The 26,062-nt window shown below is 47.0% G+C and overlaps 1 protein-coding gene across 4 annotated transcripts in view; it reads right to left on the minus strand.

Moving 5' to 3' along the window:
* Nucleotides 1–26,062, minus strand: part of LOC135056984 (zinc finger protein 436-like) — a 76,196-nt gene that overhangs the window by 18,216 nt on the left and 31,918 nt on the right. For all 4 annotated transcript variants that reach the window (XM_063962811.1, XM_063962812.1, XM_063962813.1 and 1 more), the window contains 2 exons: nt 25,782–25,860; nt 25,569–25,666 (listed from right to left, as the gene is read on the minus strand). In XM_063962811.1, the coding sequence (XP_063818881.1) occupies nt 25,569–25,666; nt 25,782–25,860 (177 nt within the window). The remainder of the gene's footprint in view (nt 1–25,568; nt 25,667–25,781; nt 25,861–26,062) is intronic.

Consider the following 26,062-nt stretch of genomic DNA (forward strand, 5'->3'; position numbering starts at 1 on the left):
GAAGTCGCCTCTTTAATATAACAAGAAGCTGTGACAATATAAGACAAGCATTGTCTAGCATGGTCAGAGGAGATTTCAGCATCTAACTCCAAGGCCCATGCTTCAATGGCCTCTGCAGCCCAAGAAGCTGCAATAGTGGGCCTTTGTGCAGCACCCGTGAGGGTGTAAATTGCTTCAAGACAACCCTCCACACGTTTATCCGTAGGCTCTTTTAGAGACGTGACGGTGGTAACCGGTAGAGCTGAGGAAACCACCATCCTAGCCACATGTGAGTCCACTGGAGGAGGCGTTTCCCAATTCTTAGACAGCTCCGGCGCAAGGGGATAGCGAGCCAGTATCTTCTTTTGAGGCACAAACTTCGTACCCGGGTTTTCCCAGGGTTCCTGAAGTATTTCAATTAGATGATCAGAGTGAGGTAAAACTTGTTTAATCACCGTCTGACGCTTGAACCTATCTGGTTTCTTAGGAGGAACGGATGGCTCGGGATCATCCGTAATCTGTAAAATTAACTTAATAGCCTCCAAAAGATCAGGAACATCCACATGTGAACCACCGTCCCCATCAGCCGTATCTGAGTCAGAACCTGTGGGGTCAGTATAAGTGCCGTCTTCATCCGACGAGGTGTCAGTGACAGCAGTGGATTGTGAGGAGACAAGCGCTCGCTTAGAGGACCCCTTGGACGTAGGCGAGCGACGGTCAGACTTTTTAGTAGTCAGGGACTGGTTCAACTTCTTTAATTAAGCAGATAAATCGTCCGCCCACGGCGGGTTAGCTGCAGGGACCACAAACGGTTGTACTGGCATTGGGGGTCCCATAGGGGATGTTAGTTTATGAATTAGCGTATGCAGAAGCATGGAAAAAACGGCCCACGGCGGGTCATTATTTGCCCCCGTTGCCACCGTCCCACTGGGAGGCAAGGAGCCCCCCGAACCAGAGCCAAAAGCTGCTATATTCTCCTCATAGGTATCTGCGGCTTCAGCAACACCAACAGTGTGTTCAGCCCCAGAACCGTTACCCTCAGAAGCAGACATGATATAACTTGCAGTATCAGGTAACACAGTACAATTTGTCAGCAACACAATACCTCTAGCCCAAACCCCTGCGCAGTGTAGTCAGCACCAGCAGAGATAAAGGAGAAATATGGTGACTAAATCACAGAGAAAAATACGTAATACAGTATATCTTTGTGAAAATCCTATATCAGATAAAACCCGACGCACCAAGCCCCTCAGGTTATAGAATATAGCAGTGGATTCCAAACTTTTTTGAATCACGACGCCCTAGAATATCAGAATTTTTTGCACGGCACCCCTAGGCAAAACATTTTCTTATTGAGAAATTTAGAAAGAAATATTACATTAAGTAGATTGCGTTTATATGTCATCCTTAGGGTCAGTTGTGTGGTGAGGGACAAGATTTGCTTCTGTTTGACCACATATTTTATGACTGGCAGCCACCAGCATCGGTTTTGCCTATTACATTGACCATGAATTATTTGAATTGGTCCTGGACCACCAACCCAGGGCACCCCTGCAAGTGTCCCGAGGCACCCCAGGGAGCCACGGCACACAGTTTGGAAACCTCTGGAATATAGGGATAGCAGGTTGAGTGAAAGACACGAAATGGACACCACTCAGCTATCAAATGCACAAACAAATAGTCACAGTTTGTACAATGCAGAGGTTATTACTGACAATAATACTGCACTGGACTAGCTTACACAGCTATATAACAATAGATATAACACTACAGTAAGAACTTGATGTATATCACAGGGTAATTGTACTAGGAAACCCTGACTAAGTGCACTCTTTCTTAACTAACACTGACTAAAAAGGCAGGTAGAATACTTAAGTGTCTTGTTAAGTCACAGCACTGACAACCAGGCGGCTTTACATAGGAGGATTTGCCCAAGCATTCCCAGGAACAGTGAGCTGAGGGATAATGGCGCTGCAGACACTGCCAGGGAGTGAGGGAGAGACAGATATGCAGCTCCAGGGCGGGAACATTTGCAGAAAATGGCGCCCTGGGGCTGAGGGAGGGGCTTCAGGTCCAAAACCACCGGGTACTGCGGGCTCTAATAAAACGGTTTATAGAGAAAACCTGACCTGTCCCATGCCCTGGTGATCTAGTGGGATCGCCTGTACTGTCACAGTGTCCACCGCCAGTGCGCGTGGCCCGCCTCCCACTGACCGCGCCGGATCGCGATAAAGACCGGGTCCCACTTACCACCTCCCGAAGCGCGGCCACGCGATCCCGGAGAGCCCCCGTCGTGTGTGCCTGACAAGAAGAAAACCGGAGCCTCCTGCTGTAGTTACCCGGCAACCAGGGCTCGGGAGTGTACAGCGCCGCTGGGAAGAGACGAAGCTGCAGCCGTGAATGTCCACTGACATGTAACACTGCTGCTGCCCTTGAAGTCTTCACTTTTTTCCTCAGACAAAAAGCTCTTCTTAGGGCTGCCTGGAGCAGAGCCTCTGTTAAGTGCCTGTTACTGCAGCACCAACTACAAAACGGAGATCCTGTGCAGGGAGGCGGCGTGATATAGGAGGCAGCGCTATGCATTCTGGGAACAGTCAAAGCTTTGATCCTGTTGGTGCCTCGGATCAAGATCCTACTCTACACCCCATTATCCATTCCTTGAGGAGCCCAGTGTACCCTGCAGCAGAAAATAAGAATTTACTTACCGATAATTCTATTTCTCGTAGTCCGTAGTGGATGCTGGGAACTCCGTAAGGACCATGGGGAATAGCGGCTCCGCAGGAGACTGGGCACAAAAAGAAAAGCTTTAGGACTACCTGGTGTGCACTGGCTCCTCCCCCTATGACCCTCCTCCAAGCCTCAGTTAGGATACTGTGCCCGGACGAGCGTACACAATAAGGAAGAATTTTGAATCCCGGGTAAGACTCATACCAGCCACACCAATCACACCATACAACCTGTGATATGAACCCAGTTAACAGCATGATAACAGAGGAGCCTCTGGATAGATGGCTCACAACAACAATAACCCGATTTGTTAACAATAACTATGTACAAGTATTGCAGATAATCCGCACTTGGGATGGGCGCCCAGCATCCACTACGGACTACGAGAAATAGAATTATCGGTAAGTAAATTCTTATTTTCTCTGACGTCCTAGTGGATGCTGGGAACTCCGTAAGGACCATGGGGATTATACCAAAGCTCCCAAACGGGCGGGAGAGTGCGGATGACTCTGCAGCACCGAGTGAGAAAACTCCAGGTCCTCCTCAGCCAGAGTGTCAAATTTGTAAAATTTTACAAAAGTATTTGACCCTGACCAAGTAGTAGCTCGGCAGAGTTGTAAAGCCGAGACCCCTCGGGCAGCCGCCCAAGATGAGCCCACCTTCCTTGTGGAGTGGGCTTTTACAGATTTTGGCTGTGGCAGGCCTGCCACAGAATGCGCAAGCTGAATTGTACTACAAATCCAGCGAGCAATAGTCTGTTTAGAAGCAGGAGCACCCAGCTTGTTGGGTGCGTACAGGATAAATAGCGAGTCAGATTTTCTGACTCCAGCCGTCCTGGAAACATATATTTTCAGGGCCCTGACAACGTCCAGCAACTTGGAGTCCTCCAAGTCCTTAGTAGCCGCAGGTACCACAATAGGCTGGTTCAGATGAAACGCTGAAACCACCTTTGGGAGAAATTGAGGACGAGTCCTCAATTCTGCCCTGTCCGTATGAAAAATCAGGTAAGGGCTTTTACAGGATAAAGCCGCCAATTCGGACACACGCCTGGCTGAAGCCAGGGCCAACAACATGACCACTTTCCATGTGAGATATTTTAATTCCACAGTGTTGAGTGGTTCAAACCAATGTGATTTTAGGAAATCCAAAACAACATTCAGATCCCAGGGTGCCACTGGAGGCACAAAAGGAGGCTGTATATGTAGCACTCCCTTAACAAACGTCTGGACTTCAGGCACTGAAGCCAGTTCTCTCTGAAAGAAAATTGACAGGGCAGAAATCTGGACCTTAATGGATCCTAACTTTAGGCCCATAGACACTCCTGCTTGCAGGAAATGCAGGAATCGACCCAGTTGAAATTCCTCCGTCGGGGCCTTTTTGGCCTCGCACCACGCAACATATTTCCGCCAGATGCGGTGATAATGCTTTGCGGTTACATCCTTTCTGGCTTTTATCAAAGTAGGGATGACTTCGTCTGGAATGCCTTTTTCCTTTAGGATCCGGCGTTCAACCGCCATGCCGTCAAACGCAGCCGCGGTAAGTCTTGGAACAGACAGGGTCCCTGCTGGAGCAGGTCCCTTCTCAGAGGTAGAGGCCACGGGTCCTCTGTGAGCATCTCTTGAAGTTCCGGGTACCAAGTCCTTCTTGGCCAATCCGGAGCCACGAGAATAGTTCTTACTCCTCCCCGCCGTATAATTCTCAGCACCTTGGGTATGAGAGGCAGAGGAGGGAACACATACACCGACTGGTACACCCACGGTGTTACCAGAGCGTCCACAGCTATTGCTTGAGGGTCCCTTGACCTGGCGCAATACCTGTCCAGTTTTTTGTTGAGGCGGGACGCCATCATGTCCACCTTTGGTTTTTCCCAACGGTTTATCATCATGTGGAAGACTTCTGGGTGAAGTCCCCACTCTCCCGGGTGGAGGTCGTGCCTGCTGAGGAAGTCTGCTTCCCAGTTGTCCACTCCCGGAATGAACACTGCCGACAGTGCTATCACATGATTTTCCGCCCAGCGAAGAATCCTTGCAGCTTCTGCCATTGCCCTCCTGCTTCTTGTGCCGCCCTGTCTGTTTACGTGGGCGACTGCCGTGATGTTGTCCGACTGGATCAGCACCGGCTGACCTTGAAGCAGAGGTCTTGCTTGGCTTAGAGCATTGTAAATGGCTCTTAACTCCAGGATATTTATGTGAAGTGATGTCTCCAGGCTTGACCACAAGCCCTGGAAGTTTCTTCCCTGTGTGACTGCTCCCCAGCCTCGCAGGCTGGCATCCGTGGTCACCAGAACCCAGTCCTGAATGCCGAATCTGCGGCCCTCTAGAAGATGAGCACTCTGCAACCACCACAGGAGAGACACCCTTGTCCTTGGGGACAGGGTTATTCGCTGATGCATCTGAAGATGCGATCCGGACCATTTGTCCAGCAGGTCCCACTGGAATGTTCTTGCGTGGAATCTGGGAACTGGCTGTTTGCTGCAGCCTTTTTCCTCTCCCTCTGCCACGGGGCAGAAATGAGGAGCCTTTCGCCCGCTTGCCCTTATGGGGCCGAAAGGACTGCGCCTGATAATACGGCGTCTTTTTATGTTGAGAGGCTACCTGGGTTAAAAATGTGGATTTCCCAGCAGTTGCCGTGGATACCAGGACCGATAGACCTACCCCAAATAACTCCTCCCCTTTATAAGGCAATACTTCCATATGCCTTTTGGAATCAGCATCACCTGACCACTGCCGCGTCCATAACCCTCTTCTGGCAGATATGGACAGCGCACTTACTCTTGATGCCAGTCGGCAAATATCCCTCTGTGCATCACGCATATATAAAAACGCATCTTTTAAATGCTCTATAGTCAGTAATATAGTGTCCCTATCCAGGGTATCAATATTTTCAGTCAGGGAATCCGACCAAGCCACCCCAGCACTGCACATCCAGGCTGAGGCGATTGCTGGTCGCAGTATAACACCCGTGTGAGTGTATATACATTTTAGGATATTCTCCTGCTTTCTGTCAGCAGGTTCCTTAAGGGCGGCCGTATCCGGAGACGGTAGTGCCACCTGTTTTGACAAGCGTGTGAGCGCTTTATCCACCCTAGGAGGTGTTTCCCAACGTGCCCTATCCTCTGGCGGGAAGGGGTATGATGCCAATAACTTTTTAGGAATTATCAGTCTTTTATCGGGAAAAACCCACGCTTCATCACACACTTCATTTAATTCCTCAGAAGCAGGAAAAACTACAGGTAGTTTTTTCTCACCAAACATAATACCCTTTTTAGTGGTACTTGTACTATCAGAAATGTGTAAAAATAAGAATTTACTTACCGATAATTCTATTTCTCGTAGTCCGTAGTGGATGCTGGGGACTCCGTCAGGACCATGGGGATTAGCGGGCTCCGCAGGAGACAGGGCACATCTAAAAAAGCTTTTTAGGTCACATGGTGTGTACTGGCTCCTCCCCCTATGACCCTCCTCCAAGCCTCAGTTAGGTACTGTGCCCGGACGAGCGTACACAATAAGGAAGGATCTTGAATCCCGGGTAAGACTCATACCAGCCACACCAATCACACCGTACAACTTGTGATCTGAACCCAGTTAACAGTATGATAACAAAACGAAGTAGCCTCCGAAAAGATGGCTCACAACAATAGTAATAACCCGATTTTTGTAACAATAACTATGTACAAGCATTGCAGACAATCCGCACTTGGGATGGGCGCCCAGCATCCACTACGGACTACGAGAAATAGAGTTATCGGTAAGTAAATTCTTATTTTCTCTAACGTCCTAGTGGATGCTGGGGACTCCGTCAGGACCATGGGGATTATACCAAAGCTCCCAAACGGGCGGGAGAGTGCGGATGACTCTGCAGCACCGAATGAGAGAACTCCAGGTCCTCCTTAGCCAGAGTATCAAAATTTGTAAAATTTTACAAACGTGTTCTCCCCTGACCACGTAGCTGCTCGGCAAAGTTGTAATGCCGAGACTCCTCGGGCAGCCGCCCAGGATGAGCCCACCTTCCTTGTGGAATGGGCATCTACATATTTCGTCTGTGGCAGGCCTGCCACAGAATGTGCAAGCTGAATTGTACTACAAATCCAGCGTGCAATAGACTGCTTAGAAGCATGAGCACCCAGCTTGTTGGGTGTATACAGTATAAACAGCAAGTCAGACTTTCTGACTCCAGCCGTCCTAACTATATATATATATATATATATTTTTAGGGCCCTGACCACGTCTAGTAACTTGGAGTCCTCCAAGTCCCTAGTAGCCGCAGGCACCACAAGAGGTTGTTTCAGGTGAAAACGCTGACACCCCTTTATGAAGAAACTGGTGACAATGCTAAATTCCTTTGTCGTATAAACAACCCTTTATGAAGTCTAAGAACACTGTACGCTGTTTGCTTAAGAAGTACCGTAAGGGTACGCTATCTGCGTAACGATCGCTCAGCCGTAGGCGAGACGCTCAGGCGTCACGTTCGCTCGCGGCCCAGTGATCACAGGACACGTTATTGGCTATGACTAGAGTAATGATTTGCTATGGCGTAGCTTACGCTCGAGACCACGAGGAGGTCACCAGCGGTGCAGACGCTCACAATGCTATACCTTTATGTCTAAACCTTATACCAATGAAATACACAGAATACCTTAATGTGAATACAGGGTGTAAGTGCAACCTTGTGTAACCTGACTAACTACAAAGCTGCTTGAGCGTTACCGACGCTCAAGTGAACACTTAACACTATAGAAAATACACAGATACTGGTTTAGGGTCCAAAGCCTATTAACTGTATTATATCTAATATACTTGTATAAAGGGGATAACAGTACAAATGATACACTACAATATAACAGAGACTTCCTAACCACAGAATTAAACAACAAATACAAAAAGACAATACTACTCTGCAATACAATACAATACTATGAGGGATATAAGAGAAAAGAGGAGAGAGAGAGACGGAGAGAGATGAGAGAAATTGGCTCACAGAAAGACAATGATTACGGAGAGAAAACTTACGCACAAAGGGTATGATCGCATGCGCCTCGATATCCAGCTCCCGGCTATCAGCAGATAACCGTTGATGAGAGAGTGAAGTTGGATATGGTCGGCCTGCCTATTTATGCCCCACACACAATGCAATCTCATAGTCCCTACAATCCCATTGTCCATTGGCCGAAGGAATTCGGCCCTGCATCATAACAAAAGGTCATAGGGTGATTCATACAGGTGGGCTGTGACGATTTCCAACAGCTCAGGTGGGTGGGAAACTAGGTTTCCCGCCGCATACCTGAGTATGAGTAAATAATAGAAATGGACATAAACTTCTTATGTCCATAACTATTCGCACGAGCGATTAATACGCTCCAAACCAACACCGGAATATTGCTAATTAAATACTCTTCCGATGGGTACCAAACACTGCTGTATGATTCCTGTTAGACCCTTCGTACAATACAAAGAGGGATTCCTTTAGACAGGGACCTTCTATATTAACCAAACTTTCAGAAACTATCAAAGGGATCATGATCTATAAACCACATTAATTGTGAAAATATGTAACGAATGGGTCGCACGCTACGACTACATAAACTCTACCGTAAATACGCATACCGCGCCTGCGAGTGCACGCTATTGCGGGTATGCGCCTTCACGGGAGAGCGTACGCATGCGCAGCGCGGACCAGTGTGCGGTGCAAATATGGCAACGTGCATAGAGACATTTTTCTGACTTTGACAGTCCACCCTTTGGCAGTCAATAATAACTGCCACCTTCTAAAATATTTAAGGAGAAAAATGTAAGTCAGGGGTTAATTGATTTCCATGGTGGGGTAAGGAAGAAGAGAGGAGTAGGTGTGAAAAGGGTATGACCTAGTGAGAGAGTAGAAGCTTGTGTGTATGAGTCCATGTTTGGAGGGTCATGTATCATCGTGCCGTACGTGTGGTAAATCAAGCTTCGAGGTATTGCGAAGTATACATTTGAATTCCTTCTTATCCTGTGGTACAGGTCTGTGGATGGGCTGTCAAACTCTACCGAGCTCATTTCGGCTTTCAGTTGTAACAAAATGGGGATGCACATTTTAGTTGATGATACATGAATGGGGGAGGTATGTGGTTGCTGATATCTGTGCCTGTATTCCCTATCGTCTATGTGTGTCGTTACCTGAGGGTTGTAGGGATGAAGATAAAGAACACTTACGAAAAATGCAATGATATTCTATGTCAGGGAAATGTACATCTGTTGTTGAAGTTGTGTTCGGTATCTGTTGAGAGTCGTCTTCTTTGCGCTGTTTTGCTCCTTAGGCATGAGCAACAAGCTTTGTCAGTGCCATCAGATTTACAAAAAAAATGTTGGGCTTGCGTGAGTTTAAAAGTACTAGGGAAACTGGGGATCCATGGCAAAGTTCATCAAGTGTCCATATCATAGGTTGTCAAAACTTCATCTTTGGTGCTTGTCTGTTGTCTGTATACATCTCGTCTCGTCAGCTTCCTCGTCCAAGGGGGTCTTTGTATCTTGGAGAAAAACAGAAAAACAGGTGAAAGAAACGGACCGTATAATCGCATTTTCATCACATTCTGGTTTCTATCATTGGGTCATAAATCAAATCCAGGTTAATTACGGTTTCCTCACTCCTCAAGCTCATCACTTTTGTACTTTGTTTGCACCTCATTAAAGCCTGCCCGCATCTAAATATCAATCCAATCGATATAATGACACCCAAGATACATAGTAGAAACTTTCCAACATCCATTATGACTCCTTGAGCCCAGTCTCCTAAACCGGAGAACCAATTTCGCGGGTTCAACCATGACACCCAACCAGTCAGCTCATTACCTACAGCAGCAAGGGTGAGATTGTGTTTTCGACGAAATTCCCACTTCAATTGGAGAATATCGTCCATCTTTTGGTCTATGACCTCTACCGGATCCTCGGTGCTATTTGTGATATACGTGCAACACTTTATGCCGTACTGTGTTGCCAATGTAACACAATATCCGCCTGTTACTGCTGTAAGATAATTAAGAACCATCCTATGCTGAACTAGTTCTGTTTTGTAGGCTTGAAGTTCTCTTCCAGTGTATCTAAACGTGTCATCATACATTTCAGTGATATTATCTAACAAATTGGCGAGTGCGGAAATGTATCTATAATTCATCACTCCTCGAGCGGTACGAGTGAAATCTAACGCTACCAGAACCTGAATCCCGGTGGATTCATGGATAAGATCAGAGGCCGGATGCTCTAACCTTTCTGACAGTTGTCTTTTAACTCGGTGCTCGTAATGAGTGTGAGTATAAGGAGCTTGGGCACCACGGTGTATGTCCTTCATTTTGTCATGTGTAACAGTCATCACTTCAGGCAATACCTTTCCAATATAACACAATCCTTCAGAGTTTGGGGCAAGCCACTTGTACGCCTTTCTCCCGCATATGAAATATGCATCATCGGGGAGAACATAAGGGACGGAGAAGGACATGATCATGTTACAAACCTTCCAGGTGAAATCTCCTGACCCTAATTCTTCCATCTGCTTAATGCACGTATCGGTTTGTACGATATGTGCACAGTATCCTGGTGATACCTCTCCAACTCTAGTAATCCTATTTCCTAAGGTATATCGATACCGGAAAGATTTTCCTCTACTGGCTATGTGGCGTACGAGCTCTGTATCTGTAGGCATTCTATCTGCTCTGTGTGAAAAGGTCATGGTAAGGTTGCTCCATGATACTTCCCAATTTCCCGGCTTACGGGGATTGGAGATATTAAAACATAAGAGGGACCTATCCACATGGTATTGGTGGAGCTTCAAACTAGGAGGGCTGGAGATGTTAAACCTCCGGTCCACCGGTCTCCCACCACTTAGCTCAAGTACCTCCCCTAACGTTAAAGGAAATGGCACTAGCCCTGATTTGCTATGACCCTGAGGTACTTGAGAGCATACCCAACAATCTGTTTGGTTTAATACGTTACCCACTAAGGAGTGATAGTCACTCAATGGATGCCGGTCCATATGGATATTAAAACTGGATTGGCATTTCTTTATGCACCCATCCTCAATCAAATTGTCACAGAGCCTACAGATACAATTTTCTTCAGCTAACAATCCATCACAATTTCTTCTATCGGATCGTTTTCTGATACTCGCCTTTGCTTGTTGGTTTGGTTGATCTTGGAAAACTACGCCTCCATCATCATAATAGGAACCCATTCCAGAACCTCTCTCGACCTCTATGGTACTTTCGCCGGAACAGACTGCTCTGGTCAACATCATGGTTAACATCAAAATCCGGGTCACAGTCTCTTGGGGCAAGTCCATCTTTGAGGAGGAAATAGAGAGGAATGAGAAGGGGAAAAAAGAAATTTTAAGGGAGAGGGGATGGGAAGTGGAGAAAAACAATAAAAGGGAGAAGGGAGTCGACAGCTGCTTTCGATCTTCAAGGCTCAGGTGCCACCTCAGTCCTCCTGGAACAGACACTCCAGTGATACAACCTCTACCGTCTGTTCCTTATCACGGGACTTCTCTGGATCAGCAACCTTTTTGCAGTGGGATGAATGGACCCAAGTCTCTCTCTCAGCAACCTTCAATGCTGTGGTGCTAGTCAATAAGACCTGGTATGGTCCTTCCCATCTATCAATAAGACAACCTGAGCGTAGAAAATTTCGTATCATTACATAATCCCCAGGTTCAATGTCATGACAATTACTACCTGGTAAATCAGGAATCACCAACTTCAGATTATCATTTTGATTCCTCAACTGCTTACTCATGTTAATCAAGTACTTTACAGTTACTTCATTGTTACATTTCAAATCATCCTGAGGGTTAATCATGACATGCGGTTGTCGACCAAACAAGATTTCAAAAGGGGACAGATTAAGAGGGGACCTGGGAATGGTTCTGATACTGTACAATACAATGGGTAAAGCTTCTGGCCATGTCAATCCTGTCTCTGCCATCACTTTACTCAATTTATTTTTAATAGTGCTGTTCACTCTTTCGACCTTCGCACTCGCCTGTGGACGGTACGGAGTGTGCAGCTTACTATCAATTCCCATCAACTTACACATTCCTTGAAAGACATCACCTGTAAAATGGGTACCCCTATCACTTTCAATGATTCTAGGGATACCATATCTACATACAAATTCCTGCACAATTTTCTTAGCTGTAAACATAGCGGTATTTGTAGCTGCTGGAAAAGCTTCGACCCAATTCGAGAAAACATCTATACAAACAAGTACATATTTCAAATTTCGACATGGGGGTAATTGAATGAAGTCAATTTGTATTACCTGGAAAGGGCCGCCGGCAGGTGGGATATGGGATGGTTCTGTAGGTATTGCTTTTCCAATATTCTTTCTCAGACAGGTAAGGCATGACATTGCTCTTTTACTCGCATGAGAGGAGAATCCTGGGGCGCACCAGTATGCTCTTACCAATTTGCACATCCCCTCCCTGCCTAGATGAGTCAGCCCGTGAGCTGCTTCAGCCAGACATGGAAGGTATGCCCTGGGGGCCACTGGTTTACCATGTCCATCCGTCCAGAGCCCTGAGGACTCCTGGCCATATCCCTTTGCCCTCCAGACTGCTCTTTCCTGTGTGGAACACAAATTCTGCATCTCACACAACTTTTGTGTGTTGATGGTATTAAATACCATCAGTTGTGTGGTGTCTGTCTGTATGGGGGTAGCAGCTGCAAGCTTTGCGGCTTCGTCTGCTCGGCTGTTACCAAGTGACACTGGGTCTTGACTATATGTATGTGCTTTACATTTGATAACAGCCACTCTGTCGGGTTCCTGTATCGCTGTTAGAAGCCTTTTTATGTGAGCTGCATGCGCTATCGGTGTACCAGCCGCCGTCATGAAATTTCTGAGCCGCCATAGCGCTCCGAAATCATGTACTACCCCGAAGGCGTATCTAGAATCGGTGTAGATATTGGCTGACTTACCCTTAGCCAATTCACATGCTCTGGTTAGGGCGACCAGTTCAGCAACCTGGGCTGAGTGAGGTGGGCCTAGCGGTTCCGCTTCTATGGTGCCTTGGTCATCTACGACTGCGTATCCAGTACACAAGTCTCCCGAGTCTGACTGTCTGTGACAACTACCGTCCGTGTAGAACGTAAGTTCTGCATCTTCCAGTGGATTGTCACTGATGTCAGGCCTTGCGGTAAAATTTTGGGTCAAATATTCCATACAATCATGTGTATCTTCCTTTGCATTAAATCCTCCTTCCCCATCACTCTCACCTTCCACCCTTTGTGCCTGACCAGGCACACCTGGGAGAAATGTTGCAGGATTTAATGCACTGCATCTCCTTATGGTGATGTTTACTGGGGCCATTAATGCCAATTCCCATCTTGTAAACCTTGCAGATGAGACGTGTCTGGTTTGGGCAGAATTCAATAAGGCAGATACCGCATGCGGTGTATGGATTGTGAGGTTGTGGCCTAGCACGACATCTTCGCTTTTCGTCACTAGCAATGCTATCGCCGCAACGCTACGCAAGCATGTGGGGAGGGATCGCGCTACCGTATCTAGCTGAGCGCTGTAGTATGCAACTGGCCTGCTGGCGTCACCGTGTTTTTGGGTTAGTACACCTGCTGCGCACCCAGCACTTTCTGTTCCGTATAGTTCAAAGGGTTTCCCATAGTCTGGCATACCTAGTGCTGGTGCCTGCGTTAGGCATTGCTTAAGTCTCTCAAATGCTGTTTCGGATTCGTCTGTATGCGAAATCCGATCAGGTTTGTTTGAAGAGACCATTTCCTGCAGAGGTAGCGCCAATATGGAAAACCCTGGGATCCAATTACGGCAATACCCACACATTCCTAGAAACGTCCTGATCTGTTGCTGGGTTTGTGGCAGTGTCATGTCTCTAATGGCTTGGATTCTATCAGCGGTCAGGTGTCTCAGTCCTTGTGTTAGACAGTGTCCCAAATATTTTACCTTAGTTTGGCATAATTGTAACTTGTCTTTGGAAACCTTGTGACCTGTGTCTGAAAGATGAAACAGGAGCTGTTTCGTATCCTTCAGGGATGCCTCCAATGAATCAGAACACAGTAGTAGATCATCCACGTACTGTATCAACACTGATCCACTCTCCGGTTGGAAAGACTGTAAACAATCATGCAAAGCCTGAGAAAATATACTTGGACTATCTATGAAACCTTGGGGTAACCGAGTCCACGTGTATTGGACTCCTCTGTATGTGAATGCAAACAAATATTGGCTGTCAGGGTGCAGAGGTACCGAAAAGAAAGCGGAGCAGAGGTCAATAACAGTGAAAAATTTGGCAGTGGGAGGAATTTGCATTAGGATGACAGCTGGATTAGGCACTACGGGGAACTGACTCTCAACTATTTTGTTAATCCCCCTTAGATCCTGCACTAGCCTGTAACCCCTCCCCCCACTCTTTTTAACAGGGAAGATGGGACTATTTGCTGTGCTGGACGTTCTTACTAGAATGCCCTGTTGTAGCAAGCGCTCTATTACTGGGAAAACTCCTAACTCCACCTCTGGCTTCAGAGGATACTGTGGGATTTTTGGAGCTATCCTACCATCTTTTACTTGTACAACTACTGGAGCTACGTTTGCCATTAATCCAGTGTCCTGTCCATCTTTTGTCCAAAGTGACTCTGGTATCTGAGATGTCATCTCTTCTACTTGGGATGGATTCCTATTTGTCATAATGGAATGTGACATTAATTTTGATGGGGAGTCTAACATGTCTCGTACCTCCTGAGCGTGATTCTCAGGTATGTCCAAGAATACACCTTCAGGAGTACAATAAATGACGCAACCCATTTTACATAGTAAGTCTCTACCCAGGAGATTAGTTGGTGCCGATGCAGCCAGCAAAAAGGAATGCTTGGTATGCAAAGGCCCTATTGTAATCTCGGCTGGTTTGCTAACAGGGTAGTGCTGGACTACCCCTGTTACTCCCATGGCTGGAATTGTCCTACCAGTAGTTCTCATGCCCACTGTCGAATTTATCACTGACTTGGCCGCCCCTGTGTCTACAAGAAAGTTTAAAGTTTTACCAGCTACATTGATTGCAATCTCTGGTTCGCTTCCAAGACTAGCAATCAACTTAACTGGGTGCAGATTGCAGGTATGGCCACACCCCTATTGGGTATGCTGACCTCCCTGAATCCCGCTGGCAGCGACTACTTGTGCGGGGGTTAGCTGGGAACTACCAGAGGCATGCCAATCTCTGTTCGGGGGATATCTTTTTGTTTCCCCTGTATGTGGCTCAAAACTCCGCCTCTGTGGACCCTGCTCCCAATGTCGTGTGTCGTGTCGTTGTCTAGGGGGTTGAAAAGATCTTTGTACACTCTTTGTTCTACATTCTCGTGCATAGTGTCCCGGTCTGTTACAAGAAAAACATGTTATTACACTTGCCTTACCCACAGGATTCGGTGGTACATACGCAGGCTGCCTTGTGGTCAGCGCCTGTATACTTACGGACATCAACTTATCACTTTGCGATTCCCTGTGCCTAGTGATGTTTCTGTCGTGATCAATAGCAGCCTCTCTCAATGTGGACACTGACAGACCTCGCCAACATGGTTGTGTGGTCTGTACCCTAGCTTTTAATGTTTCTTTCAAACCATCCATCAGTACAGATACTGCTACTTCTCGATGGTTTGGGTTGGTCTTAATGTCTTCTATACCAGTGTACTTTGCCATTTCTAATAGTGCCCGGTGAAAATATTCTGTTGCTGTTTCGGACTCCTTTTGCTTAATGGAAAATATTTTATTCCATTTAACAACGGCTGGGAAATACTCCTTTAGCTGTAAATTTATCCTTTTTACATTATCCTTGTTGTACACGTCTGTAAGCGGTACATCTTTATCCAATGCGCAGTCAACTAAGAATTGAGTTGCATCGACATTGGAAGGTAAACAAGCTCTTAGCAGTATCTGCCAATCCTTGTTGTTGGGTTCTACAGTGTTACCTAGATCCCTGATGTATTTTTGGCTAGCAACTAAGTCCTTCCTGGGGTCAGGAAATTCGGACACTATTGTTCTTAATTCCATTCTGGAAAATGGAGTGTACATGGCAATGTTCCTTATGGGAGTGGCTCCAGACACATCTGTTTTTCCATTGGGAACTGCTATTACCCTTACAGGAGCAATTCTAACAGCCTCTTCCTGTGTAGATTCTACTGCTTGTTGTGGTACAGTTGTTTCAGTGTAGTGCATGGTGCCGTACTTACCCGTTGACACGACCTCACCTATCCCTCCGCTAGGGGCTTTCACTAATCTCGTGGGTGTCGCTGTGCCTACTGTGGTCTCTGCTATGGTGGCTGCAAGAGAGAGAGCTGAAATTGTTGCCGAATCTTCTTCTTGATCACACTCCTGAGGAAGGTTCAAAACAGGGTACATCTTGCACGGGTTAATACTTGCATGAGTTATTTGGTTAACATCATTAACATTTACAGGGTTACTAAGAGTTTGTGTTTTACAACCCAGTGCGTTTCTCTCCGCAATCAACTTCTCTCCTGCAATGTATGGTGGAGGAGGAGCTGTGGCTATCAGCTTCCTGACTGCCCCAGATCCTGCCGCCAGAGCCAAACCTCTCTGTATCTCACCTTCCTGGTGCCATAACTGTAAATAATCATGATGTTGAATTCGTCTCTTTGTTGATTTTACGAGACATATCCTCCTCCTTAAATTTTGTAACACTTCTGGACTAAAGCTACCTATTCTTGGGAATTTGTCCCTGTCTTGTACAGTCATTTTCTCCCATTCATCACATAAAGATTCGGTGTGACTTCCATATTTTTCACACATTACATATCGTGCCGACCCAACTGGTCGGTTCACAGAATCAACCTGAACCAAGGTTGATCGCCCCCTACCTGAGCAACTGGCCCCCATAGTCTGCAGGTGTTGCTTAGTCCTCCTTGGATTTCTGTATCAAGGTTTTCAGCAAGCCTTTACAGACAACCAAATTACTCCACAGTAGGCCGGCGGTGGCGGTTTACCGAGTACCCCACTCACTCGCCCACCTCGACCAATACGACCTGATCACACCGACGTGGTGCTGGCGTACTCGATACAGGGCCCTACCAAAAACCTTCTGTTTACTGGAACATATGAGGGTTACCCGCAGGACACTTACTCTTTCCAGTAAAGGTGGGGTTGCTAGATAGTTCCTGAGTGACCAGCGAACTTCCCTTTAAAAATAAAAAATTACACAAATCACGTCAGAATGTACAAATAGCGTTTGTGACCACTTTACTCTAATGGTATTAGGTCAGATTACTAACTATTGCACACAATTACGTGCGGTCCAATCGTTCAGTACATAAGCACTACCTGTTATGTACTGAGAGATTTAATGGAATCGATGTTTCCGGCCGCGATTCCTTCAGCAAGAGCTTATGGCCTATATGGGTTCTGCACCAACGCCCCCAGGGGTTGTGCCACTGGACTTTTATAGCGGACCTCTTTAGTACCTTACGACCTCCTGGTCTTGTTACCTTGTGGTCCGCTATACTCTAATGCTCAAATATTATTTAACCAGGGATGCCTCCCTAGCCACCGTATATGTCACTTACACGTATGTCCCTTGACGAGTACCCGACTTTCCTTTTGGTTCCACCTTAAAGTTGTATAAACTTATGTATAAAAACACACTCACTCAACACATGTACACTTTTGTTTCTATATCTATTTCTGCGCAGAAATTGTCTTCAGTCCAACAGTGTTACCAATTAGGAGCAGGATCTGTTAAACTAAATTTCAGATTTTTCCAAAAATAGATTTGCGTTATTTACCGCTTCGCATTACTTATCACTGTGCGTTACTTATCGCCTTTGCGCTAATTATCGCTTTGCGCTAATTCACCTTTTTCGTGACTTTGAGCTACGTGGGCGTAACCGGACGCTACGTTGCGTAATGTACGCTGCGTGCGTCTGCCTTTTGGATTGCGTACGCTAGTCTTTGTTAGCGACACGTGTACGCAATGCAAAGATCCACCGTAACACAATATATACTTTTATCAATGTAAATGATCCCTGATCATCTACCGCAATCCACACTGACTGCCTTGTCTCCTAGACAAATCGTGTGTTGTTCTATACTTTAACTATTACCTTTACTATGAAATAACAGCAAATCTCTTTTAGCACTTTCTATCAACTATAAAAATTGGCAAACAGGAATAGTGATATACGAAATTGAAAAAGAAATGCAGATAAATGTATGCGTGCGTGTATACGCAAGACAGAAGAGAAATAAAACAGTTTTAAAAGACACAAGCGTTTTGTTCTTACTTCCGGTTCCCGGATTCCTTCAGCACTCTTTATCTAAGCGAAGCAGACACTTATCCCGTCAGCACTGCGAGACAACCTCCCACCCTTTGCTGGAGGGATAATGTCTGCTGATCTACCTAGTGCAGATATGAGAAGGATCGGACGAGTCCCCAATTGACAATGCTAAATTCCTTTGTCGTATAAACAACCCTTTATGAAGTCTAAGAACACTGTACGCTGTTTGCTTAAGAAGTACCGTAAGGGTACGCTATCTGCGTAACGATCGCTCAGCCGTAGGCGAGACGCTCAGGCGTCACGTTCGCTCGCGGCCCAGTGATCACAGGACACGTTATTGGCTATGACTAGAGTAATGATTTGCTATGGCGTAGCTTACGCTCGAGACCACGAGGAGGTCACCAGCGGTGCAGACGCTCACAATGCTATACCTTTATGTCTAAACCTTATACCAATGAAATACACAGAATACCTTAATGTGAATACAGGGTGTAAGTGCAACCTTGTGTAACCTGACTAACTACAAAGCTGCTTGAGCGTTACCGACGCTCAAGTGAACACTATAGAAAATACACAGATACTGGTTTAGGGTCCAAAGCCTATTAACTGTATTATATCTAATATACTTGTATAAAGGGGATAACAGTACAAATGATACACTACAATATAACAGAGACTTCCTAACCACAGAATTAAACAACAAATACAAAAAGACAATACTACTCTGACCTAAATGCAATACAATACAATACTATGAGGGATATAAGAGAAAAGAGGAGAGAGAGAGAGAGAGAGAGAGAGAGAGAGACGGAGAGAGATGAGAGAAATTGGCTCACAGAAAGACAATGATTACGGAGAGAAAACTTACGCACAAAGGGTATGATCGCATGCGCCTCGATATCCAGCTCCCGGCTATCAGCAGATAACCGTTGATGAGAGAGTGAAGTTGGATATGGTCGGCCTGCCTATTTATGCCCCACACACAATGCAATCTCATAGTCCCTACAATCCCATTGTCCATTGGCCGAAGGAATTCGGCCCTGCATCATAACAAAAGGTCATAGGGTGATTCATACAGGTGGGCTGTGACGATTTCCAACAGCTCAGGTGGGTGGGAAACTAGGTTTCCCGCCGCATACCTGAGTATGAGTAAATAATAGAAATGGACATAAACTTCTTATGTCCATAACTATTCGCACGAGCGATTAATACGCTCCAAACCAACACCGGAATATTGCTAATTAAATACTCTTCCGATGGGTACCAAACACTGCTGTATGATTCCTGTTAGACCCTTCGTACAATACAAAGAGGGATTCCTTTAGACAGGGACCTTCTATATTAACCAAACTTTCAGAAACTATCAAAGGGATCATGATCTATAAACCACATTAATTGTGAAAATATGTAACGAATGGGTCGCACGCTACGACTACATAAACTCTACCGTAAATACGCATACCGCGCCTGCGAGTGCACGCTATTGCGGGTATGCGCCTTCACGGGAGAGCGTACGCATGCGCAGCGCGGACCAGTGTGCGGTGCAAATATGGCAACGTGCATAGAGACATTTTTCTGACTTTGACACTGGAGACGAGTCCCAGTTCTGTCCTGTTCAAATGGAAAATTTTAATATGGGCTTTTGTAAGACAAAGCCGCCCATTCTGACAATCGCCTGGCCGAGGCCAGGGCTAACAACATGGTCACTTCCCATGCGAGATATTTGTCAACAGCATGGTCACTTTCCATGTGAGATATTTCAAATCCACAGAATTGAGCGGTTCAAACCAATATGATTTTAAGAAATCCCAACACTATGTTGAGATCTCACGGTGCCCCTAGGGGCACAAAAAAGCTGTATATGCAATACATCCTTTACAATCTGGACTTCAGGAACTGAAGTCAATTCTTTCTGGAAGAAAATCTACAGGGCCGAAATTTAAATGTTAATGAACCCCAATTTGAGGTCCAAAACACTCCTGTTTTCAGGAAGTGTAGAAATCGACCTAGTTGAATTTCCGTCGTGGAGCCTTCCTGGCCTCACCCACGCAACATATTTTCACCACATGTGGTGATGACGTTGTGCGGTCACCTCCTTCCTGGCTTTGACCAGGGTAGGTATGACCTCTTATGGAATGCCTTTTCCCCTCAGGATCCGGCATTCAACCGCCATGCCGTCAAACGCAGCCGCGGTAAGTCTTGGAATAGACATGGTACTTGCTGAATCAAGTCCCTTCTTAGCTCCCCAGGCCCTTAGTCCTCTGTGAGCATTTCTTGAAGTTCCGGGTACCAAGTCCCTCTTGGCCAATCCGGAGCCACTAGTATAGTTCATACTCCTCTATGTCTTATAATTCTCAATACCCTGGTTATGAGAAACAGAGGAGGGAACACATACACAGACTGGTACACCCACGGTGTTACCAGAACATCCACAGCTATCGCCTGAAGGTCTCATGACCTGGCGGAATACCTGTCCCGTTTTTTGTTCGGGCGGGACGCCATCATGTCCACCTTTGGTCTTTGCCAACGGTCCACAATCATGTTGAAAAACTTCCCTATGAAGTTTCCACTCTCCCGGGTGGAGGTCATGCCTGCTGAGGAAGTCTGCTTCCCAGTCGTCCACTCCCGGAAAGAACACTGCTGACAGTGCTATCACATGATTTTCCGCCTAGCGAAAAATCCTTGCAGTTTTCACTGCCCTCCTGCTTCTTGTGCCGCCCTTCTGTTTACGTGGGCGACTGCCGTGATGTTATCCCACTGGATCAATACCGGCTGACCTTGAAGCAGAGGTCTAGCTAAGTTTAGAGCATTATAAATTTGCTCTAAGCTTATTTATGCGGAGAGAATTCTCCAGACTTAATCACACTTCCCTGGAAATTTTTTCCCTGTGTGACTGTTCCCCAGCCTCTCAGGCTGGCCTCCGTGGTCACCGGCATCCAATCCTGAATGCCGAATCTGCGGCCCTCTAGAAGATGAGCACTCTGTAATCACCACAGGAGAGACACCCTTTTCCTTGGATATAGGGTTATCCGCTGATGCATCTGAGGATGCGATCCGGACCATTTGTCCAGCAGATCCCACTGAAGAGTTCTTGCGGGAAATCTGCCGAATGGAATTGCTTCGTAATAAGCCACCATTTTTACCAGGACTCTTGTGCAATGATGCACTGACACTTTTCCTGGTTTTAGGAGGATCCCGATTAGCTCGGATAACTCCCTGGTTTTCTCCACTGGGAGAAACACGTTTTTCTGGACTGTGTCCAGAATCTTCCCTAGGAACAGTAGACGTGTCGTCGGAAAAAGCTGCGATTTTGGAATATTTAGAATCCACTCGTGCTGTCGTAGAACTACTAAAGATAGTGCTACTCCGACCTCCAACTGTTCTCTGGACCTTGCCCTTATCAGGAAAGCGTCCATGTTTCTTTTAAGAAAAATCATCATTCCGGCCATTACCTTGGTAAAGACCCGGGGCGCCGTGGACAATCCAAACGGCAGCGTCTGAACTGATAGTGACAGTTCTGTACCAGGAACCTGAAGTACCCTTGGTGAGAAGGGCAAATTTGGACCTGTAGGTAAACGTCCCTGATATCCAGTGACATCATATCGTCCCCTTCTTCCTGGTTCGCTATCACTGCTCCGAGTGACTCCATCTTGATTTGAACGCTTGTATGTAAGTGTTCAAATATTTCAGATCTCACCGAGCCGGTTGGCTTCAGTACCACAATATAGTGTGGAATACTACCCCCTTCCTTGTTGTAAGAAGGGTACTTTGATTATCACCTGCTGGGAATACAGCCTGTGAATTGTGTGAGGGGGAGACGTCTCGAATTTCCAATGTACACCTGGGATATTACATGTAGGATCCCGGAGTTCCCTTGCGAGTGTTGCTGAAACTCTTGAGATGACCCCCTACCGCACCTGAGTCCGCTTGTACGGCCCCAGCGTTATGCTGCGGACTTGGCAGAAGCCGTGAGGAGCTTCTGTTCCTGGGAATGAGCTGCTTGCTGCAGTCTTCTTCCCTTTCCTCTCCCCCTGGGCAGATATGACTGGCCTTCGCCCGCCTGCCCGTATGGGGACGAAAGGACTGAGACTGAAAAGACTGTGTCCTTTTCTGCCAATATGTGACTCGGGGTAACAAAAGGTGGATTTTTCAGCTGTTGCCATGGCCACCAGGTCCAATGGACCGCCCCTTTATACGGCAATACTTCCATATGCCGTCTGGAATCTGCCTCACCTGACCACTGTCGTGTCTTCGTCTGGCAGATATGTACATCACATTTACTCTTGATGCCAGAATGCAAATATGCCTCTGCGCATCACACATATATAGAAATGCATCCTTAAAATGCTCTATAGACAATAAAATCCTGTCCCTGTCAAGGGTATCAAAATTTTCAGTCAGGAAATCCGACCAAGCCCCCTCAGCGCTGCACATCCAGGCTGAGGCGATTGCTGGTCGTAGTATAACACCAGTATGTGTGTATATACTGTTATGATATTTTCCAGCTTCCTATCAGCTGGCTCCTTGAGGGCGGCCGTATCTGGAAACGGTAACGCCATGTTTTTTATAAGCGTGTGAGCGCCTTGTCCACCCTAAGGTGTGTTTTCCAACTCGCCCTTACTACTGGCGGGAAAAAGGGTATACCGCCCATAACTTTCTGTCGGAGGAACCCCACGTATCATCACACACTTCATTTAATTTATCTGATTCAGGCAAAACTACAAGTAGTTTATTCCCACCCTACAAAATACCCTTATTTGTGGTACTTGTGGTATCAGAAATACGTAACACCTCCTTCATTGCCCTTAACATGTAACTTGTGGCCCTAAAGGAAAAATACGTTTGTTTCTTCACCGTCGACACTGGGGTCAGTGTCCGTGTCAGTGTCTGTCGACCGACTGAGGTAAATGGGCGTTTTTACAAGCCCCTGACGGTGTCTGAGACGCCTGGACCGATACTAATTTGTCCGCCGGCTGTCTCATGTCGTCAACCGGCTTGCAGCGTGTTGACATTATCACGTAATTCCATAAGTAAGCCATCCATTCTGGTGTCGACTCCCTAGAGAGTGACATCACCATTACAGGCAATTTTCTCCGTCTCCTCACCAACATTTTCCTCATACATGTCGACACACACGTACCGACCTACAGCACACACATACAGGGAATGCTCTGATAGAGGACAGGACCCACTAGCCCTTTGGGGAGACAGAGGGAGAGTTTGCCAGCACACACCAAAAGCGCCATAATGTATATAACAACCCTAGAAGGTGTTGTTTCTATATATGGGCTCTTAATATATAATTATATCGCCAATTTATGCCCCCCTTCTCTTTAACCCTGTTTCTGTAGTGCAGGGGAGAGTGGGAGCCTTCCTCACCAGCGGAGCTGGTCAGGAAAATGGCGCTGAGTGCTGAGGAGAATAAGCTCCGCCCCTTTCACGGTGGGCTTTTCTCCCGGTTATTAGGAAAACTGGCCTGGGTTAAATACATACATATAGCCTTAATGGCTATATGTGATGTATTTATTTGCCTCTAAGGTAATCTATATTGCTGCCCAGGGCGCCCCCAGCAGCGCCCTGCACCCTCCGTGACCGAGATCAGTGAGCCGTGTAGCAACAATGGCGCACAGCTGCAGTGCTGTGCGCTACCTTCATGAAGACTGAGGAGTCTTCTGCCGCCTGTTTCCGGACCTCCGTTCTGCCGTTCTTCAGCGTCTGTAAGGGGGATCGGCGGAGCGGCTCCGGGACGAACCCCAGGCTGACCTGTGTTCCGACTCCCTCTGGAGCTCAGTGTCCAGTAGCCTAAAACTTCAATCCTCCTGCACGCAGGTGAGTTGCAAGTCTCTCCCCTAAGTCCCTCGTTGCAGTGATCCTGTCGCCAGCAGGAATCACTGATTAGAAACCTAAAAAAAAAACTTTTCTAAACAGCTCTTTAAGAGAGCCACCTAGATTGCACCCTCTCGGACGGGCACAAAAACCTAACTGAGGCTTGGAGGAGGGTCATAGGGGGAGGAGCCAGTACACACCATGTGACCTAAAAAGCTTTTTTAGATGTGCCCTGTCTCCTGCGGAGCCCGCTAATCCCCATGGTCCTGACGGAGTCCCCAGCATCCACTAGGACGTTAGAGAAACATTTTTCATTGCCTCAATCATGTAACGTGTGGCCCTACTGGAAGTCACATTCGTCTCTTCATCGTCGACACTGGAGTCAGTATCCGTGTCGGCGTCTGTATCTACCATCTGAGGTAGCGGGCGTTTTAGAGCCCCTGATGGTCTTTGAGACGCCTGGACAGGCACCAGCTGAGTAGCCGGCTGTCTCATGTCATCAACCGTCTTTTGTAAAGAGCTGACACTTTCACGTAAATCCTTCCATAAGCTCATCCACTCAGGTGTCGACTCCCTAGGGGGTGACATCACCAGTACAGGCAATTGCTCCGCCTCCACATCATTTTCCTCTTCATACATGTCGACACAGTCGTACCGACACACAGCGCACACACACAGGGAATGCTCTGATAGAGGACAGGACCCCACTAGCCCTTTGGGGAGACAGAGGGAGAGTATGCCAGCACACACCAGAGCGCTATATATATGTTGGGATAACACCAAACAAACAGAGTGTTTTTCCCTTTATAGCTGCTGTGTATATTATACTGCGCCTAATTAGTGCCCCCCCCTCTTGTTTTACCCTTTTCTGTAGTGCAGGACTGCAGGGGAGAGTCAGGGAGACGTCCTTCCAGCGGAGCTGTGAGGGAAAATGGCGCCAGTGTGCTGAGGAGATAGGCTCCGCCCCCTTCTCGGCGGACTTTTCTCCCGCTTTTTTTCGGAATCTGGCAGGGGTTAATATACATCCATATAGCCCTGGGGGTTATATGTGATGTAATTTAGCCAGCCAAGGTGTTTATATTGCTGCTCAGGGCGCCCCGCCCCCCCAGCACCCATCAGTGACCGGAGCGTGTGGTGCATGAGGAGCAATGGCGCACAGCTGCAGTGCTGTGCGCTACCTTGGTGAAGACTGATGTCTTCTGCCGCCAATTTTCCGGACCTCTTCTTGCTTCTGGCTCTGTAAGGGGTCCGGCGGCGCGGCTCTGGGACCGGACTCCGAGGCTGGGCCTGTGTTCGGTCCCTCTGGAGCTAATGGTGTCCAGTAGCCTAAGAAGCCCAAGCTGGCTGCAAGCAGGCAGGTTCGCTTCTTCTCCCCTTAGTCCCTCGATGCAGTGAGCCTGTTGCCAGCAGGTCTCACTGAAAATAAAAAACCTAAAACTAACTTTTCCTAAGAAGCTCAGGAGAGCCTCCTAGATTGCACCCAGCTCGGTCGGGCACAAAAATCTAACTGAGGCTTGGAGGAGGGTCATAGGGGGAGGAGCCAGTGCACACCAGGTAGTCCTAAAGCTTTTCTTTTTGTGCCCAGTCTCCTGCGGAGCCGCTATTCCCCATGGTCCTTACGAAGTTCCCAGCATCCACTAGGACGTCAGAGAAAATATGTATTATCTCATTAAAAGTACACAGTATAATATATAAGACACACACAGCTTCTCTACACATCATATAGTGACAGTCACTTTGGTATATTGGTGAGACCCTAAATCCCACCTACCTGATCCTCCTGTGGGAGCCTCTGATTCTCCTCTGTACAATCCTGGGAATACAGAGGACGGGGACATCTCTCTGGGGTATCTCTGTTACTGGGCCTATCTGTAGGAGACACACAGTGACTGAGTACAGTGTATATATGTGATTATCAGATGTGTGTATATAGGGGTCCCCATACCTGCTCCCCCCTGTACAATACATGACAGTCTCCTCTTACCCAGTGATGTGAGGGGCCGGTGACTCTCCATCATCACGTCCTTGTACAGACCCCTGTGTTCCTCTATATACTCCCCCTCCTGCATGGAGACATAGACAGTGACATCCTGACACCTTATAGGAACCTGACACACACAATGATACATTCATCACCCAGACACATCCCCTGGTGTTACTGTATAATGTCCCATTCCCAGCAGTCACCTCTCCAGTCATCACCCAGACACATCCCCTGGTGTTACTGTATAATGTCCCATTCCCAGCAGTCACCTCTCCAGTCAT

The sequence above is a fragment of the Pseudophryne corroboree genome, chromosome 3 (assembly GCF_028390025.1).
Source record: "Pseudophryne corroboree isolate aPseCor3 chromosome 3, aPseCor3.hap2, whole genome shotgun sequence".
Taxonomy (NCBI): Eukaryota; Metazoa; Chordata; class Amphibia; order Anura; family Myobatrachidae; genus Pseudophryne; species Pseudophryne corroboree.